Source organism: Pinus tabuliformis, chromosome 7 (genome assembly GCF_031772625.1).
Source record: "Pinus tabuliformis cultivar Carrire ecotype Pingquan chromosome 7, CPIR1, whole genome shotgun sequence".
Lineage (NCBI taxonomy): Eukaryota > Viridiplantae > Streptophyta > Pinopsida > Pinales > Pinaceae > Pinus > Pinus tabuliformis.
The window spans coordinates 659,075,159-659,094,388 of NC_142293.1; the positions used below are offsets into that span (position 1 = coordinate 659,075,159).

General features: G+C 40.2%; 1 protein-coding gene across 1 annotated transcript in view; it reads right to left on the reverse strand.

Moving 5' to 3' along the window:
* LOC149249169 (calcium-transporting ATPase, endoplasmic reticulum-type-like) overlaps positions 1-19,230 on the reverse strand; it is a 90,470-nt gene that overhangs the window by 34,237 nt on the left and 37,003 nt on the right. Inside the window, exons 2-4 of the mRNA XM_089452188.1 lie at positions 12,439-12,681; positions 11,544-12,306; positions 10,982-11,348 (exon numbers count right to left, since the gene is read on the reverse strand). Coding sequence (XP_089308314.1) covers positions 10,982-11,348; positions 11,544-12,306; positions 12,439-12,681 — 1,373 coding nt within the window. The remainder of the gene's footprint in view (positions 1-10,981; positions 11,349-11,543; positions 12,307-12,438; positions 12,682-19,230) is intronic.

The window sequence follows — 19,230 nt, forward strand, 5'->3', positions numbered from 1 at the left end:
ATAAATGTATCAAATTTCTGATACCACATCCTTGGTGACTGTTTTAACCAATACAAAGACTTTTTTAACTTGCATACCCGTTCTTTCTTACCCTTCATCGCAAAGCCTTCAGGTTGCTTCATGTAGATCTCCTCTTCCAAATCCCTGTGAAGAAATGTTGTCTTCACATCCATCTGTTCTACCTCAAAATCAAAAGCAACAACAACTGATAAAAGTAATCTAATAGAAGCTACCTTAGCAACAAGAGAAAAAATATCACCAAAATCAATTCTCTACACCGGGGAATAACCTTTTTCTATCAAACGAGCTTTGTATTTTTTCACCTTTCCTTCTACATTTGTCTTCTTCTTGAACAACTATTTGCTACCAATGGGTTTCCTTCCAGCTGGCAACTCCACCAGATCCCAAGCCTTATTTTTGTGAAAATATGCCATTTCATCAACCATGGCCTCTTTCCAAGATTTTCCATCCTCTGAATCTATTACTTCCTTCACATTTCTCGGATCATCATCAGTAATAAATAAATAAAAATTTGAATAGAAAGCAGATGGACTATACCTTTCTAGATGCCTTCCTTCTCGAACTGATCTTCTCATAATCGGAGTTTGTGGCTCTTCATCTTATTATTCCTCTTCTGCTGTAGAGAATGATTCTTCCTCCTTTAGCTCAAACTCTATCTTCTTAGGTTCCTCTGATGGGACTTCATGTTTAATAACATATTTCACCTCTATGAACACCACATCTTGGCTGTGCAAAACCTTCCTTGTTACTAGGTTCCAAAGCTTATAACCCTTTAAATCATCCTTATACCCAATAAAGATACACTTTTCAGATTTACTATCCAACTTGGTTCTTTTCTCCTTTGGAACATGTACATATGCATCACATCCAAATACCATCAGACGTGAAAGAGAGGGTTTCTTACCAGTCCATACCTCTTGTGGAGTCTTATCCTCCAACACTGATGAAGGTGATCTGTTGACCAGGTAACATGTTATCTCCATTGCCTCTGCCCAGAATTCCTGTCCTAACCCGACACCACTAAGCATGCTTCTTTCCCTTTCCATCAACGTCTTGTTCATTCGTTCTGCAACTCCATTTTTCTCAGGTGTATATGGAGTCATCGCCTGTCATGCTATACCACACTTCTTACAAAATTCTTCAAATTCCTTATTGCAAAATTCTCCACTGTTATCTATCCTCAACACCTTTATCTTCTTCTCTGTCTAGTTTTCCACCAGAGCCTTAAATTCTTTAAACTTGTCAAAGACTTTAGATTTCTTCTTGAGGAAATATATCCATGTATTCCTTGAGAAGTCATCTATAAATGATACATAGTACACGTTAGGGTTCAGTAATTTTCCCAAGGTTAAAGAAAGAAATCACCAAGGTAGCCACAAACCACTTTTGGAGATCAAGACCTAGCCTTCCTAATCTTAGAGAGGGCTCTCTCTCTATGATTTAACTTTGTTTTAGTTAATTAATTTTAGGCTAGTTATGGTTGCACTTGGGTTTTGGTTTGAATTTGGGTGGTGGGATCACTTACTTATATGAACAAAGGCTTTCTTTTACCATTGTTCTATGGAGTCAATATCATACAAACTGGATTGGATCAAGTTTTAAAAGACAATGTCTATAGGGAAAGATAGGTGGTTTTTTGCAGATCTCAAAGGTTGTATGGTGAAGTGGCTTCTAATCGGATCTAGGGAGTAATTAAGGGTTCCTTAGGCCGGATTATGGAAGGAATGAAAGAGGCCAATCGGGATGGGAGAGCAATTAAGGGTTCTCAAATCCGAGTATCAGAGGAAAACATATAAATGACTAACTGTTGAAAACAAAGTGTACTTAAACAAGTTTTGAGTTATATTTCCAGTTTATTCATTCAAATTTGGAATTACAATTAAGTTCATGAAAACATGAGAAGGTAACAAAATCACATAAAGAAGATACTTCACTGCAAATAGCTCATCTCATGAATCCTGTAGTGCAATGCTTTCATTACTTGCTCTAGTCTGTTGACTTGAAATTGGTACAATCACCCTTAGGTTCAAGATCAAAATAACTCTACAAATGTATAGTAATCCACACTAAATACTTCGAATTGTGAAGTATTTATACAAATTAATTTACAAAATATCTCAAACTGTATTGAGAACTAATCTAGGAAAAGGAAAATATCTTCATGCAAGAAGATAAAGACAACTTTTGAACTGCTGCTTGTTGTCCCTGTTATTTAGGTTCTACTATCTTTTATGTCTGATCTTTTTCCCTTTAAACTTCCTGGTTGTTTGGTCTTTACGCTCGATGTCATATTTACATATGACATTTCACTCAATACTCTTTCACCTGATACGCTTTGACCTTGTTGACCTGTCAATATCCTTTACTGTGTTTTTAATTTTACTGTACATTTTAACTTTTTACTGTGTATTTCAATAGTAAATTATTTAGTTTTTTACTTGTATTAGCATCGGTCAGTGGGATATTGATCATATTTTTGTTTGTTTGATTTTTCCTTCAACTATATGTTCTGTCTAGTTCCTCTGTTCAGTCTTTTAACTGTATTTCTTTCTGTAAATGATTTCTTCTCTGTTCTGTGTATGATTGTCTTCTTCTTCTGAATATATGCTTTTGAATAGATTTCCTTTCAAGTCTTGCAGTAAACAAGTTTTGTGACTAGTATCAAACATGTTTATCCAAGCTTTGGTCTTCTCCTAATTACCTGCAAAATAAAACGATCATTAAGAAAACACAGGTTTGGCAGGGAAGGTAATTGATGGCTTTATTGCACAGGGATGTCTGTGGAAGGAGTCATGGTAATGTTTTTAAGGAAATCAGAGGTCAAATAGGGTTGTAGAGGTTCAAGGTGGTGCTGGAAGGGTTTGACAAGTTTTATTGTGTAAACAGGCAAAAGGAGTGAAAACGAGGGTTTTCAGGGTTTCAACGGGTCACATTTTAATTTGGTGCGAGATTTGATATTGTGAACAGTGAGCGGTTTAGGATTATGAGGGGAGGTGGTATTGGTGGCCATCGCACTAATTTTGAGTGATGGGTGGTATTATTTTGGGAGCACACGAGTTAACACAGTGTCGGCATGTAACCAAAGGGGCTTGAGCAAAACCACTCATATCGCGTGCTCTCGGGTGGGTAAGCATCGGAAAGTGAATGAACGCGATATGGATGTGCGGCGTCAAATCTGGGAGTGATATATCTAACGTCTGTCACTTGGTGAAGTTGCACAGAGGGCAAAGGGGTGGGGATTAGCGTGGCCTAGGAATAATTACAAGTGATTTGTAATTGATTTGTGATAAAGCAGGGTTTTAATATAATGTGGGTTTAATAAAATACACAGGTTTACAGAGTAGAAAAGGGTTTAAACTGCAGAGGGGTTTACTTAACCAAACCGATGGGGTGGGTTAAAAGGGATATATCGAGTAAAGTGAATACAACGAAGGTTAGTTAAGAAATGCGGGGGTAAACCAAACTTAGGGTAACAGGGGTTTTATGGGTTTTTGGGGAAATCAATAAGGGAAAATGATTTTTTTCAAAGGGGAATAGGCTTCACACTAGGGAAAAGGGGTTTTGGTTTGGGAAATGATTTTTGGGGGGTTAATTTACTAGGGAAAAGTGTGAAACCAAGGGGCAAGGGTGAAAATGAAGGGAAAAAATGGTATTTTAACAAGGAACGATGGGATACTGGGGAATGCTAGTAAATAAGTAGTTGGGGGTGAAAAGATATGAGGGGAAGTTAAGTAAATCAGCTTGTGAACATGTTTTCATTCTCTTAACTACTCCTCCACACTGAAACATATAGTTAAGTATGATGAAGTGCTTATGCTTCAATCAACTTTATACTTCTGTAATCTTTCTTCTACTTACCCTTTTACTTACCCTAAAAAATTTTCTTCACTTTATTTGGTGAATTTAAACTAGCAGACCCTTTCTTTCCTTTTTCTTTTGAAAAGTAAATTATCTAATTCTAACCTTATATCTTCCAATGGATCAGATTAAGCTTATGAGCACATTTTATTTCTCTACCTAACTACTGATCTGCCAAGATTAAACAGTTTGGTCAGATCTTCTCTAAATATAAACATGAAATTTAAAGCACGAAGTAGTCAAGATTAAACAACTTCACTATCATGGGTTGTGGCATTTATGACAAGTTGCACACAAGCATTATTTTGCATAGTAAGTAAAAAGTAGTGGCATTTGGACTTGCACACTTTCATGATCTGTTTCTTGTTTGGGGTTCACATTTTTTACCTTTTTTGATATTTTCTTATCCTTTTTTCCCTTTGATATTTCTTTTAGGACATGCCCTCTTTACATTTTTTAATATTTTAAATATGGGAAAACATTTGCAGAAAGAAAAAGTATGTACAATATTACAAAACTTACATGGTCAATTCAAAATTATGAATCCTATTATTATAGGAACCTAAAAATACACAGACTTACCCAATGATGGAACCTTCAAAGGTCCAAACACATCACTGTGCACAAGCTCTAATATCGGTTTCGCCCTCTTACCACCATAAGGGAAACTCACCCATTCTGCTTCCCATATACACAATTTCCACATAAATCAAAATCAAGGGAGCTATTAGTCATACCTTCTACCATACCTTTACCATGAAGTATTCGAAGGCCCTTCTCTCCAATATATCCAAGCCTTTGATTCCATAACATGGTCTTTTCTCTAGAGACCACTAGATTTTTTGCTCCACTTTCAGGAACCATAGGACTGTTGCACCCATAAGTAACAGTGCTACCTTGCAGCTTATATAGAGTTCCAATCCTAAATCCCTACATCAATACCAGTGCTCCCTGAACCATCTTGCAGGTAGCTTTCTCGAACACTGTTTCTAGACCTACATCATCTAGCTTTCTTATAGAAATCAAATTTTTGGCTAATGTAGGAATATGCATAACACCCATAAGTGTTCTAATCCTTCCACCTTGCAACTTCAACTTTACTCTTCCGTGATCAATGATTCTAGCCTTCCTGTCATCCCCCAAGAAGACATCACCACCATCATATTTCTCATACTCACAGAAACACTCTCTATGGGGAGTGAAGTAAAAGGATGCACCTGAGTCAATCAACCATGCCTCAAGATCTACATGTGTACTTGAAAAATCCAAGTACACATCCCCACCTTCATCTGAGGTGGTTTTCACCTCTACAGAAGAAGCATCATCAGATCCCTTTCCTTTGTCAGGAGATTTAGATTTATAGTCCCTTTTGTAGTGCCCTTCCTTTTTCGCATTTCCAGCACACCACCTTTACAGATTTCCTATAGATTTAGATCTCCCACTCGATGACTTATTTTCTTTTTATGTTCTGGGATCGTCCTCATACAGATAAGGCATCACCATTCTAGCTGTCCATATTTATCCATCTCATCTCCTCTCTTAGCAAGGATGAGACTATTTCATCAAATTGTAAGGCAGTTGCATTGCTACCTATTGCAATAACTAGACTATCCCACGAATTTTGTAGAGAACACAACAAGCTGATGCACTTATCTTCATCTGAAATTTTAATATCAACAGATAATAACTAACTTACCACAGTATTCAATGCATTTAGATTCTCTGTCACCGAGTCTCCATCTTTCATCCTCAAGTTATACATATTTTTTCTTAGGAACAATTTATTCATGAGAGACTTCGATTGGAACAAAGTCAGTAACTTGTCCCACAAAGCCTTCGCCGTAGCTTCCCCTGATACATTCAGCAATACTGAAGCTGAGACACACAATCATATTGTGCTCTTTTCCTTCAAATCTAACTTCTTCCATTCTTCATCAGACACTCCCATTGGTTTAGTACGCGAATCTACCACGATCCACTGATCTTTATCCACCAACAGATCCTCCATCATGAGTTTCCACAACTCAAAACTCTGACCATTAAATTTCTCGATCTCTATCTTTCCATTGCTTGTCATATTCTTTCACCACCAAAACTGATTCCGCAGATCTCCCACTGAACAAGGTCTAACATAGGCCCGAGTAAAGCCCCTCAGCAACAAAGGCATCCCCTTGAAGCCAAAACAACTATGATACCAAATGTAGGTTTTAACCCTGTACAGAAGTTAGCTGCATACGAATTCTAAAACACAGAAAATAAACAATGCGAGAGCATAACACATAAAACACATATACATAGATATTTTGCCCTGGATCCCAAGACCGGGACTACCAGATTGATTTTTCATTATGTTCCTTTCAATGTTACAATACATATATATACATTCCGAAAAATCCAATAGCATGGACCGAAAAACCATTGCGCCCAAAACCATGTGCTAAAACCATGCACAAAACCATAGGTAGGTCCGTCCAACCTAATATAACACAACCTAACAGACTGCAACATCAATCAAACCCAACAACCATCAAAGACTCCACGCATGTTGCCATGTGGAGGTTAAGCAGTGACACACCATGAGGACATCCATCACCAGCAGCAACACGAATATACCAGTACTATCATGTCGAGTCATGTCATGAGTCATGTTGTCCACATCTCTATTGTGGCCATCATGTCAATCAATGTATTGTAACTTGCAAGTCCAAGAGACCCAGTTGTTGTATGAAGAGTCATGTAAAGTTGAAAAGTCATGGAAGTCAAACAGTCATGAGGGTAGTCGAATAGCCACAAGGGTTAATTTCACCCTTGGCTATAAATACCCCCTCATTTGTACATGGAAAGGGCTTTTTCACCCCACCTCCTCCCGCATAGCCTTGAGAGTTTGTAATCTTTTATTTGAGGAAGAAGTTATGGCTCCAACGCCCACACGTGGGGTTAGTGATGTATGGTTTAACAATGTGTCTTGGAATTTTTGGTTAATTCAAAAGCTTGCTCATGGGCCAACACGCTTTCACACATGTATTTTAACTGTTGTAAGACTAATCTTTAACACTTGTAATGCATGTTGCTTTAACCTATGTTTAACACTTGAACTAATTCACTTTTTGTAATACATATATGTTAATGAAAGTGTGTTGTATATGCTATTAGCACTGTCTCGCCCGTGTATACTACTCTCCCGAACATCAGACAAACCTTTCACATAAAACTTTCTATAACAACCATTACACTCACGCGAACTAATCCGCTGAGTATTATACGTGTTATCTTCCCTTGTTTGTTGTGACTGCCACATTTGTGTGGACTATTCCACCAAAGGCTTTGCACGTCTTGTTGTGTTGTGTGTTCCTAGCAGAGTTGGGACTTTTGCAAACCGAATTGGTACTCACTCCCACCCTCTCCCTCTATAGTGAAAGAGCCATTGAGACAAGAGACACTTACAATCACGAGGCACACGAACCTCACTTCTCGCAAGACAAAATAGACCACTCTCCTGTGCTGACAAGAAAGAGTTGAGGCAAATCTTTAAGATAATGGCAACCGGGCCATCGTACCGGATGGGACTCCCACACCAAACAGTGTGAGGTCTAGTTGGGACTTCATACCAGGGTGATCGCCTGGTGTTGGTGGGTCCAACACTGTCACCATTTTGGTGCTAGAAGGAGGGCCAGATGACAAGTTAAACCTGTACATCTAGGTTGAATCTTTAACTCAATGAACAATACACAATTCGTGCTAGTGAGGTGTTTCTCTCATTTCTCCCTCAATCAGTTATCAATCCCTGACGAGCTTCTCTATCACTTGTCCTTGTTAAAGTTTGATGGTGAGGACAGAACGTCCATAACCGAGCACATTTCTAATTTTCTTCATTTATGTGAATCTCATGAAATTGATAGTGATGAGCTTGTTTGCGTACTCTTCTTCCTCACCCTTGAAGGTTGTGCTAATCGGTGGTGTCATACCATGCCACCTAGTTCTCCATTCCCTTCTCACTTTCCTCAAGGAGCTCCATCAAGCCTTTCATGAGTCTGACCACCAAGATGTCAATGAAATAATATCTCATTTGAGAATGAAGCCTGGCGAATCAGTTAGGATTTTTCTACCTGCTTCCTTCACCTATGTCACAAAATTCTTGAATAGTTTGTGGACCTTGACTTCATGAGCTAAGAGCTGAAACACTTGGTTCATGTCTCCCGAAATGGTGAACCTCCTGATTTTCCTTCTTCCTCAACTCTTGCAGATCACGAGACACCTCATGTCTTGAAGAGGTAGCCCCCTTGCAGCGACCACAAATCTAAGAAATATGCGAAGCATGTTCCCAACCCATCTGCTCGACTGTCTCCTGGTGAGCCCCAGTATTGTAGCAATAATGCTACAACTCCTAGAGCTTCCTTCTTTAATTTTATCAACCCGGTAGTTCGTAACAAACTTGGAAGTGACGGTGTTGTATGCACAAGTACTAGCTCTTGCCACAGCTGTCACTTGGTCAGCTGGCACAAGTCCGCTAGGGGCTTAAGCCAACCTCTATGATCTCTTAGAAGAAGCTTTTTAACTGATGGATGAAAGCTAACTCAAAGGAAGCTAATCTACTTGCGGAAAGAAACTAAAAGCCAAAAAGAAACTCAAACCCTAGCAAACCCTAATTCTACCAGCTAGTCCTACTGATGCAAAAGAGAGCATGCAAACTACTGAATGAGATGCCATTACTTCTATGAAGGTAAAATACATGTGTCTAGACTACCTCTATCTGAAGAAAACATCTTTTTGTATTTTTGATTAAGTTGTTGGAATTATAATGCATGTGCTTTTAACTATTTTTTACTGTGCAGAGGTGGATCAAGGAGGAGAAATGCTTGGAAGAGGTCAGGAAGGTTCAAAGAGGGTCTAAGGAGTCCCTAACACCCTTCCAGAGAGTCTCACAAACTTTGGCTGCCAAGAAACCGTGTTTATGAGCTTCTACAGGAAGTCTGCAGGGGTTCTACAGGATGTTCAGGATTTCTACAGGATGTTCTGTAATTCTTCTAAAGGATGTTTCGAAATGGGATTTTGGAGCATGGATGGAGGGAAAAAGATGGAGGAATGAGTATGGAGGTGAAATAGGGGTGTGAAGAGGTCTAGGACTTGGTGGATGAGGCTAAGGAGTGATTGGATTTGTTCAAGGATGGAGGAAGCGATGATGCACAAGAATGTAGGAATTAGGGCAAGGTGGGGAAAGTATGGCAAATGAAGGGTACGAATCATGGACTAAGGGTTGGAGTAGATTATCTGATGGATTATGGGTAGATAGAGAAGGATAACAGGTGCTCTGCAAGTTATTTTTCGAATTTAACAAATGAAGACTTGGAAAATCAAGAACCTAATTACCTTGACCTAATCTGACCTAGATAATAGCAAAAGAAATGGAACAAAAGTTTATTTGCACAAAATCAGATGAACTAACTATGCAACTAAGTAATCATAACCCTAAGCATGCAGTCAAAAACTGATATCAAGTTTGACAACTAAGAATCCAACACTAATACTTGCATGGTGAAGCAAAATAGCGTTTTTGTGGGCAGCAAGGTCACCTTTTTCCCAACTCACGATCCCACTGAGGGAGAGGTAAGATCAGAGGTGCTTGAGCCCCTTTTTCCACAGATCCTTTATGTTATTAATCTATCCAAATCAATCTGAACATGAAAATATACTTTAATCATCAAAAAGCAACCTAAATAACACAACAAGTTTTAAATCTAAATAGCAGATTTTACTCTAAGAATGCAGCAAAGACACATAAAGGTAAACAAAGGAGGTACTGGGCGCTTGAGATGGGCCCAACCCCAAGAGCTACAACCTCCTAAGAGAGATTTAGAGCTGGTGCAAAGCTGGATTCATCTTTATTGATCAAGAAATGAAGAGTTACATCAAAACTGTCCACAAGGAGAACTTGAAAATGAGCTGACAACAAAACTAATCTATTGCCTAAAAATCGAACTACAAAATGACTACAACAAGACTATGAAATGACTAACTACAAGCTAAGCAAAATGAGGCCCTAAGCCTTCTTATTTATACAAATTGAGGACCCAACAGTCCTCCTAAACTTTAGGGACTCGGCTGCCCAAAACTTGTAGTTAACAACAGTCCTACTTGACTTGCTTGGCTGCCCTTGTGCTAATTGATTTGGTGGCCCTTGAACTCCGAGCTGATGGTGGAGAATTCGAGGTAAGGGCCCATAAATGAAGGGGACACCTTCCTACAAATCCTCTCTCTTGTTCTCCCACGAATTTGGCTGCCAAGTGCTCATTAAACCCCTTGATTTTGTCTCCAAATTGACCAAAAAGGCTACACAAAGCACACATTAGACTTGTTGGCATAATGACTAACCCAATTCACTCTATTAGCATAAATATAATCAAAAACATGCAATAAACTAATGAGAATGGTGGATTAAGTCGAATTAGGAGGTTGAATGAGCCCAAATAATTATCCATTTTTGGGGCTCATCATCACCCCCTACTGAAAGTGTTGCTCATCCTCTGAGCAACCAATCTATCTCCTCATCTTTGATGGCCCTGGTGGCCTCCTTTTCATGCCAAGCTCCTGAAGTGATGTCCTCTTCTCTGTCATGAAAACCATGCTTTTCTCTCTGCTTCTTCCCACTGTCTGCTCCTTTTCCTAGAGAATTCTCAGCTTTGGTATGATTGTGCAAGTATATTCAATCTGATGGCAGGAATGGTGGTGGAAGGAGATTAAGCCAGTGGAGGATGGAAGAAAGGAGTGGTTGCATGCCTCCTCAACAGACTTCAAGCTTCAAATCCCTCTCCATAATTGATTCTGGCCTGCCCAAAGGCTTCTACAGGATGTTTCTGGTAAAAATACAGAACTTCCTGTAGAAAGTCCTGTAGCTTCCTGTAGAAGGTTGAACCATGACTAAATTGTGTTCGAACCCTGAAAAAAATGATTTTTAATGGAGGGGATGGATGTGCTTAGGGTGGCCAACACAGGTGCTACCTCCTTAGCTAAAATCTCGGCCAATTTCTCCTTCTGCTGCCCTTTCTCTAAACTTCCTGTAGAAAGTCCCAAACAACGCAAAGCCTTTGAACTCATTTGATGAAACCTCCTCAAGAGTAATTCCCTTGATGCATCATCTAATTCAACAACTGATCCATCTGCAAGTTGTTGAAAAGCACTCCTTTCAAGCAAATTTTCCATGGCGCCCTTCACTAGCAGACGATTTTGTCCCATTGGTTCCATGACAATAACACCCATGGATTTTCGATCACAATCAAACTCCAATAAAGCCCGCCTCTTTGATATTTGTATCCACCAATCACAATTGCCCAATTTCACTGTGCCATTGCTGAGAATGGCACTTGTATCACCTGCCATTAGGTCTGGAACTCCCATTTTTTCAACCAATACCTTCAAGGCTGCCTCAGTGGGAATACCAGTAGCACGGAACTGGTGACCTTGACAAGATATCCCTGCATCATTGCAAACTGCAGCAACTTCTGCCAGAGTTTCTCAATTTTCCCCCATATTATGTGCAGGCCAATCCAATATTTTTCCATCCTCAGGATTATATGTTGCTCCTTCAACAATAAACTCTCTAAGTGAACTAGCACTATGCCCTATGGCTATAAACTCACTGACAGACATCTGATTGGTTGTAAGAGTACCTGTCTTATCAGAGCAAATCACTGTGGTGAAACCCAAAGTCTCCACGCTCAGTAACTTATGCACAATAGCGTTCTTTTGTGCCCTCTTACAAGTGCCAAGAGCCAAACATGTAGTAATCACAGCAGGCAATCCCTCTGGTATAGCAACAACTGCCAGAGCAACAGCAATCTTAAAGTAGTACGTACATTTCTCAAAGGAAAACCTGATATTTTTTTTTGGCCACCCATCTATGACTTCCCATGAAAGAAAATATTTGTAGTTCATGATCCAGAAAAGAATACAAATGGCACCAATCACTGTTGTCAGTCTCTCACCAAATTCATCTAACTTTCTTTTCAAAGGGGTATCATGACATTCCATTGAAGCTTCCTGAATTTGTGCCTGAATTTTACCTATTTCTGTAAACTTGCCAGTGCTCTCAACAATGCATGTGCAGCAACCATTGGTAACTGTAGTTCCTGCAAACACCATGCATGCTTTTGACTGCAACTCACAGTCACACAAGGTGGCTGGATATGTTCTTTTGACCACAGGCATGCTCTCTTTGGTCAGGGAGCTCTGCTCCATCCTAAAGGTGGATGTCTTGAGGGACACAATTCTCAAGTCTGCAAGAACCTTGTCTCCCACCTTCAGTTCCACTATATCTCCTGGAACAAGTTCTCTGGAGGGAAGATCTACAACATAATGTCCATCTCTCAAGACCTTTGCATGATCAGATTGCATTTCTTTGAGAGCTTCCAAAGCCTTCTCAGAATTATTCTCCTACCATACTCCAACAATGGCATTAAGGATGAGAATCAGGAGAATGACCAGGGGCTCTACATAGGCTGTTATTCCCTCCTCAGAAGACACATTATCACGAAAGTAGGCGAGAGGAAATGAAATGCCAGCTACCAGCCTAAGTATTTTAACAACTGTATCATCAAATTGCTCCACTGCCAGCCTCCACAAAGGTGTACCATTTTTCTTCTGGAGCTCATTCCATCCATATATTTGACGGCGTTTTCCTACTTCATGAGAATTTAAACCATTCTCTAAGCTCACATCATATTCTTCTAAGCATTCTTCAACAGTTTTTAGACCAAGCAGGGAATATCTTGTCCTCCATGGACTATGAAATAGATGATCAGATTCTGACTTCAAACAGATTGCTCCACCATTAACAGATCTATAATGCATTTGAAAAACCCCAAAATCAATACTTTCAAGAACCCTGGTAACCTTGGACACGAGCTTTAACTACTTTTCTCATTTCAAGCTTGAATTTTGACAAAAATCTCGGGTTTTCCTTCTGCAGAGCTGTTTTCTGTGTTTCCTGTAGACGACTTCCTGTAGAACCGCCTGTAGAGTGCCCCTGCACCTCTAAGTGAGCCCGATACACTGGAGAATTGTGAACCAGGCCACAAAGCTCAATGGAGGACGATGGGTTAATCATTTTGTGGAATCAGAGGATGCATACTTCAGTTGAAAATGTTGCAAGTGCAAGTTAACAACAGTCCGTGAGTTTCAACTGAGCGTTCATTAATTGCTGCGTCATTTGTGGTGAAGGAGTGAGGTGGCCAGGTGTACGTGGCCACATGCAGATGGCATTGCTATAATGAGCTGCATGTCCTCTTCTTGTTAATCAATTGCACTGGATTTAAAGCCTCTACCACTGTCTGTTTTTTATTTTCAATTTTCACGTGAGTGACTTACCCATGCATGCTGCGTGATTTTTGCCTGGATGAGTGCAATCGGATATGGCTAGCTTCCTCGCTGAATCCCCCCATCTCATTCATTCATGCAGTGCTTATATTAGATTCATGCAATAGAGGAATAAGGTTTAGTCACGTACCTGAAGCCAGCTGGTTGCTGTGAGGTGCTTTTTGCTGCTGCATGCTCATATTCTGCTGCTGCATGCATGGATCCTTTGGTTGCATGAGGGCTTGGATGATGATTTTTGGTTGTTTTCCTTGTGCAGGTGTCCTTTGGCCGGATGCATGCTGCAGGAGTTCATTTCCACGTTCAGATCTGCACCTTCAAGCTGCTGCTGCTGAATTTTCACAAGACCAGAACTTGTTTTCGCCATTGCTCCCAAACGGTAAACTGGATTGATCTAAAACTTGCTAAGTGCATTCCTATCATCATTATGCACCTCCCATAGCAAAATCGTGATCAATGGATGCACAAATTTCGAGAAAAATGGAAAATGGTTGAAGATTTCAGAGATCAATTTCTCGGAAACCGTGCATCAGAATCGGCTGAAACTGCTTGGGTAGGTTACTATCACCCATATCCATATCCCCATGAAACAGGTTTTGAAACGGATGCATGAATATGGAGAAAATGCAAAAATAGATGATGGTTATGGAGGTTGATTTCTTGGAAACCGTGCACCGGAATGGCCTGAAACTACTCGAGCATGTTGCCATCATCCCTATACAATTCTCTGTAAAATGGTTCTTCAAATCGATGCATGGTTTTCAAGTTATGGCAAAAACAAATTTTGTTCTATGTATTTTCTCTTCAAAGCATTTTGCAAGTTTTTGCATGGAAAGAAAAACTGAGCTTGGGCTGTGATGCAGGTATGGAGATGATGGAGGAGGAGTTTGAAGATTGCAGGAGGACTTCTAAACCCTTGAGGAAGCTACCATGTTCGCCAAACCACCTTTTTGAAATCCATTTCTAGCTCCCTACAATTTCTACAGGAACTTCCTGTAGAAGCACAATGAAGAAGCACAATGAGGTGGAAAAGATGATGGAAAAGGGTGAGGAATGGGAACATGGATGCTTGCAGGCATAACCAATGGATTCCAAGCTTTAGATCCCCTTCCAAAATTGAATCTGGCTCGCTTGAAGGTTCTACAGGATGTTTCCTGTAGAAATATAGAACCTCCTCTAGAAGGCACAAAAACTCCTTTGTCTTTGTTTTGAGTGATCCTCCTGACCTGCAATGTCATTGCTGCAACATGAAATTATTCAATGGAAATTAGCTTTATTTTTCTTTTTCTTTTTCTCTTTTTTTTGAATAAAACAACTAGGGCGCCTCATGGAGGTTTTCACCCTAATTGCCTGCCCTGGGCGCCTCCAAGGGAGGTTTTCACCCAGAGATCTTATTCTCTTTTCTCTTTTTTCCCAACCCATTGACCGCCTCATGGAGGTTTTCAATCAATGAGCCAATCTAAGGCGCCTCCGAGGAGGTTTTCACCTTAGATTTTTTTTTTTTTTTTCTTCTTATTTTCATTTTTCTTATTTTTTTTTTTTTTTTTCTACCCTACCCTACTTGAAAAACAAAATTCCTTTCAAGTATAAGAATACTTCCAATGGAGCCATGTGCACATCGAGATTAGAGACAAGATGATGTGAAGGCTCGAAATGCATGCTTTGACAGGTATCCGGATTTTAGAAACCAAAGGATCTAACTTTGAAGGGATCAAACATAGCTAAGGAAGAGAGTACCACTGCAACTTAGTGGCTGTCTGGAACCATGTCTCAATATAGCTTTGATATCCTTGGTCCTTTTGCTAATCTGGATCATTCTTCATGTCACCTTCTATCATGGATTTCTCATCTCCCTTTGTTTGTTGATCTTTCTCTTGAGTACATGGAAGATTTGATGGTAACCACGAAGGATCTTTCTTTATCTCTGCTTCTGATGTCTTCTCTTCATCAAGTAAAGCCCATGGTTCCTTGATTTCCTCTTCTGAATCTTCTTTTTTCCTTTGGTCCTTCAATGTTGTCAACATAATCTCTGCTTTGCAACACTCTTCCTGGGCTATGGTGAAGATCATTGAGCTCAAGAGGAGTAATTTGGACATGTTGTGTCCCAGCATTGCCATTGTGTTGAGCTACTCCAATGGATAGGTTTGGAAATGGTGGTATGGGTAGCTGAGTGGGGGCGTAGATTTGAGATGGATGTGGATGGGGTTGTGGTTGGGCAGGCATTTGGGGTTGCCTTGGTGGAGGAGGAGGTGATGGTTGCGATTGAGCAGGTGGTGGAGGAAAAGAAGTGGGAGGAGTGTTGTACTGGGGCCTCCACCCTTGATGAGGTGCATTCCACTGAGTTTGGGGCTGATCATAAGAGTGAAACGAATGAGCAGTTGGTTGGGCATAATATGGATCTATGAAGGAACAAGGAGGAGGTGTGAACCAAGAAGGATGAGCAGGGGGACCCCAAGAAGGCATGAAAGTGGCTTGATAGGGGTCATAATAGGTCTCGGATGTCCCTTGCAATTCCTGTTGGTAAGATCTAGGTCCATGCGGCCTCCTTTGGTTCATATAATAGAGTGATTCAGTGTCTCCTTTGGCTCTCTGATATGCAGCTTTGATTCTGGGCAAGGAAGGGCACTGATTTGTAGGATGGTATTCTTCGCAGACAAAACACACTTCTATGGAGTACAATGGACATTCATTCCTAGGATGCTTTCTAGTGCACCTAGGACAAAAAATGGCCAAAGCCCTCTTGGCTTCTTCTTGCTTCTTTTGGATCCGCAAGGTATCCAGTTGCATGGCAAGAAACTGCCTCATATCACTCTTGAAATCTTCGATCTGATTTTCAAATTCGTCTTTGGACAAGGTGCTGCTCCCAACATTTCTGCTTGTAGCCATTTGCTCCAGAGGAATGGTTTCTTCTTCTTCATCCCTTGAGGTTCTTCAAATATGTCTTGTTGTCCACCTAAGGGTTCTTTAATCACAGCCATCGAAGAAGAGAGAATGTTGGATGTGTGAAGCAGTGGGGGCGTTGTGCAATCATTTTTCTAACTTATCTCTACTCCTACAAGGCATGAAATGAAATATTTTTGGTTGATTTTTGCTTTTTTTCTACTTCTACCTGCAAAACTGAAATAGATTGAACTGCAACTAACTATCTTGCTAAAATGAAAATGCGGAATTGAAATGAAAGCAGGAAAGGACTAATCTATTTTGCTCAAATGAAATGCTAGTCTACGCTTGCGGAATTGAAATGCTAATCTACGCTTGCAGAAATGAAATTGCGGAATTGAAATGCTAATCTATGAAAGCGGGAAATGCTAATCTACTTTTGCAGAAACGAAATTGCATAATGGAAATGAAATAAACTACTTAGCAGAAGGTTGTAGTGGAAAATAGAAGAAAAGCAACAATCACCAATACTCTGACGCTTCCCCGGCAACGACGCCAAAAAGATGGTGAGCCCCAGTATTGTAGCAATAATGCTACAACTCCTGGAGCTTCCTTCTTTAATTTTATCAACCCGGTAGTTCGTAACAAACTTGGAAGCGACAGTGCTGTATGCACAAGTACTAGCTCTTGCCGCAGCTGTCACCTGGTCAGCTAGCACAAGTCCGCTAGGGGCTTAAGCCAACCTCTATGAGCTCTTAGAAGAAGCTTTTTAACTGATGGATGAAAGCTAACTCAAAGGAAGCTAATCTACTTGCGGAAAGAAACTGAAAGACAAAAAGAAACTCAAACCCTAGCAAACCCTAATTCTACCAGCTAGTCCTACTGACGCAAAGGAGAGCATGCAAACTACTGAAAGAGATGCCATTACTTCTATGAAGGTAAAATACATGTGTCTAGACTACCTCTATCTGAAGAAAACATCTTTTTGTATTTTTGATTAAGTTGTTGGAATTATCATGCATGTGCTTTTAACTATTTTTGACTGTGCAGAGGTGGATCAAGGAGGAGAAATGCTTGGAAGAGGTCGGGAAGGTTCAGAGAGGGTCTAAGGAGTCCCTAACACCCTTCCAGAGAGTCTCACAAAGTTTGGCTGCCAAGAAACCATGTTTATGAGCTTCTACAGGAAGTCTGTAGGGGTTCTACAGGATGTTCAAGATTTCTACAGGATGTTCTGTAATTCTTCTATAGGATGTTTCAAAATGGGATTTTGGAGCATGGATGGAGGGAAAAAGAAGGAGGAATGAGTATGGAGGTGAAATAGGGGTGTGAAGAGGTCTAGGACTTGGTGGATGAGGCTAAGGAGCGATTGGATTTGTTCAAGGATGGAGGAAGCGATGATGCACAAGAATGTAGGAATTAGGGCAAGGTGGGGAAAGTATGGCAAATGAAGGGTACGAATCATGGACTAAGGGTTGGAGAAGTTTATCTGATGGATTATGGGTAGATAGAGAAGGATAACAGGTGCTCTGCAAGTTATTTTTCGAATTTAACAAATGAAGACTTGAAAAATCAAGAACCTAATTACCTTGACCTAATCTGACCTAGATAATAGCAAAAGAAATGGAACAGAAGTTTATTTGCACAAAATCAGATGAACTAACTATGAAACTAAGCAATCATAACCCTAAGCATGCAATCAAAAACTGATATCAAGTTTGACAACTAAGAATCCAACACTAATACTTGCATGGTGAAGCAAAACAACGTTTTTGTGGGCAGCAAGGTCACCTTTGTCCCAACTCACGATCCCACTGAGGGAGAGGTAAGATCAGAGGTGCTTGAGCCCCTTTTTCCACGAACCCTTTATGTTATTAATCTATCCAAATCAATCTGAACATGAAAATCTACTTTAATCATCAAAAAGCAACCTAAATAACACAACAAGTTTTAAATCTAAATAGCAGATTTTACTCTAAGAATGCAGCAAAGACACATAAAGGTAAACAAAGGAGGTACTGGCGCTTGAGATGGGCCCAACCCCAAGAGCTACAGCCTCCTAAGAGAGATTTAGAGCTAGTGCAAAGCTGGATTCATCTTTATTGATCAAGAAATGAAGAGTTACATCAAAACTGTCCACAAGGAGAACTTGAAAATGAGCTGACAGCAAAACTAATCTATTGCCTAAAAATTGAACTACAAAATGACTACAACAAGACTATGAAATGACTAACTACCAGCTAACCAAAATGAGGCCCTAAGCCTTCTTATTTATACAAATTGAGGACCCAACAGTCCTCCTAAAGTTTAGGGACTCGGCGGCCCAAAACTTGTAGTTAACAACAGTCCTACTTGACTTGCTTGGCTGCCCTTGTGCTAATTGATTTGGTGGCCCTTGAACTCCGAGCTGATGGTGGAGAATTCAAGGTAAGGGCCCATAAATGAAGGGGACACCTTCCTACAAATCCTCTCTCTTGTTCTCCCACGAATTTGGCTGCCAAGTGCTCATTAAACCCCTTGATTTTGTCTCCAAATTGACCAAAGAGGCTACAAAAAGCACACATTAGACTTGTTGGCATAATGACTAACCCAATTCACTCTATTAGCATAAATATAATCAAAAACATGCAATAAACTAATGAGAATGGTGGATTAAGTCGAATTAGGAGGTTGAATGAGCCCAAATAATTATCCATTTTTGGGGCTCATCATCTCCCACCACAATAGAGGAAATTCCATAATGGTGTAGAAAACCTATGGAAAAAACTCATCCCTCCATTCTTTAAGATGACATCTCTGTTCATAACCCAAGTGTTGAGTCTAATCTACATCTCTCCCATCCTCCATCATCTACAAGCCATGACTCCTTGCACCATGATTCACTTGAGCGATCTGCTTCACAAGCTAGCTGTGCGCACTCTCTTGAGTCTTGAGTTGCTGGCTCAAGTTGCAGTCGTGTGCAAGGAAGTCTCATCATACAAATGGAGGAGAAGGATGGTGATGACCTAATCAATTACTCTCAAAACATTAAGCCTCCATTCTTGATCGATTCTTGATCCATGAATCTTGGTGAAACATCATGCACAATCAATTCTTTCGATCAACCTC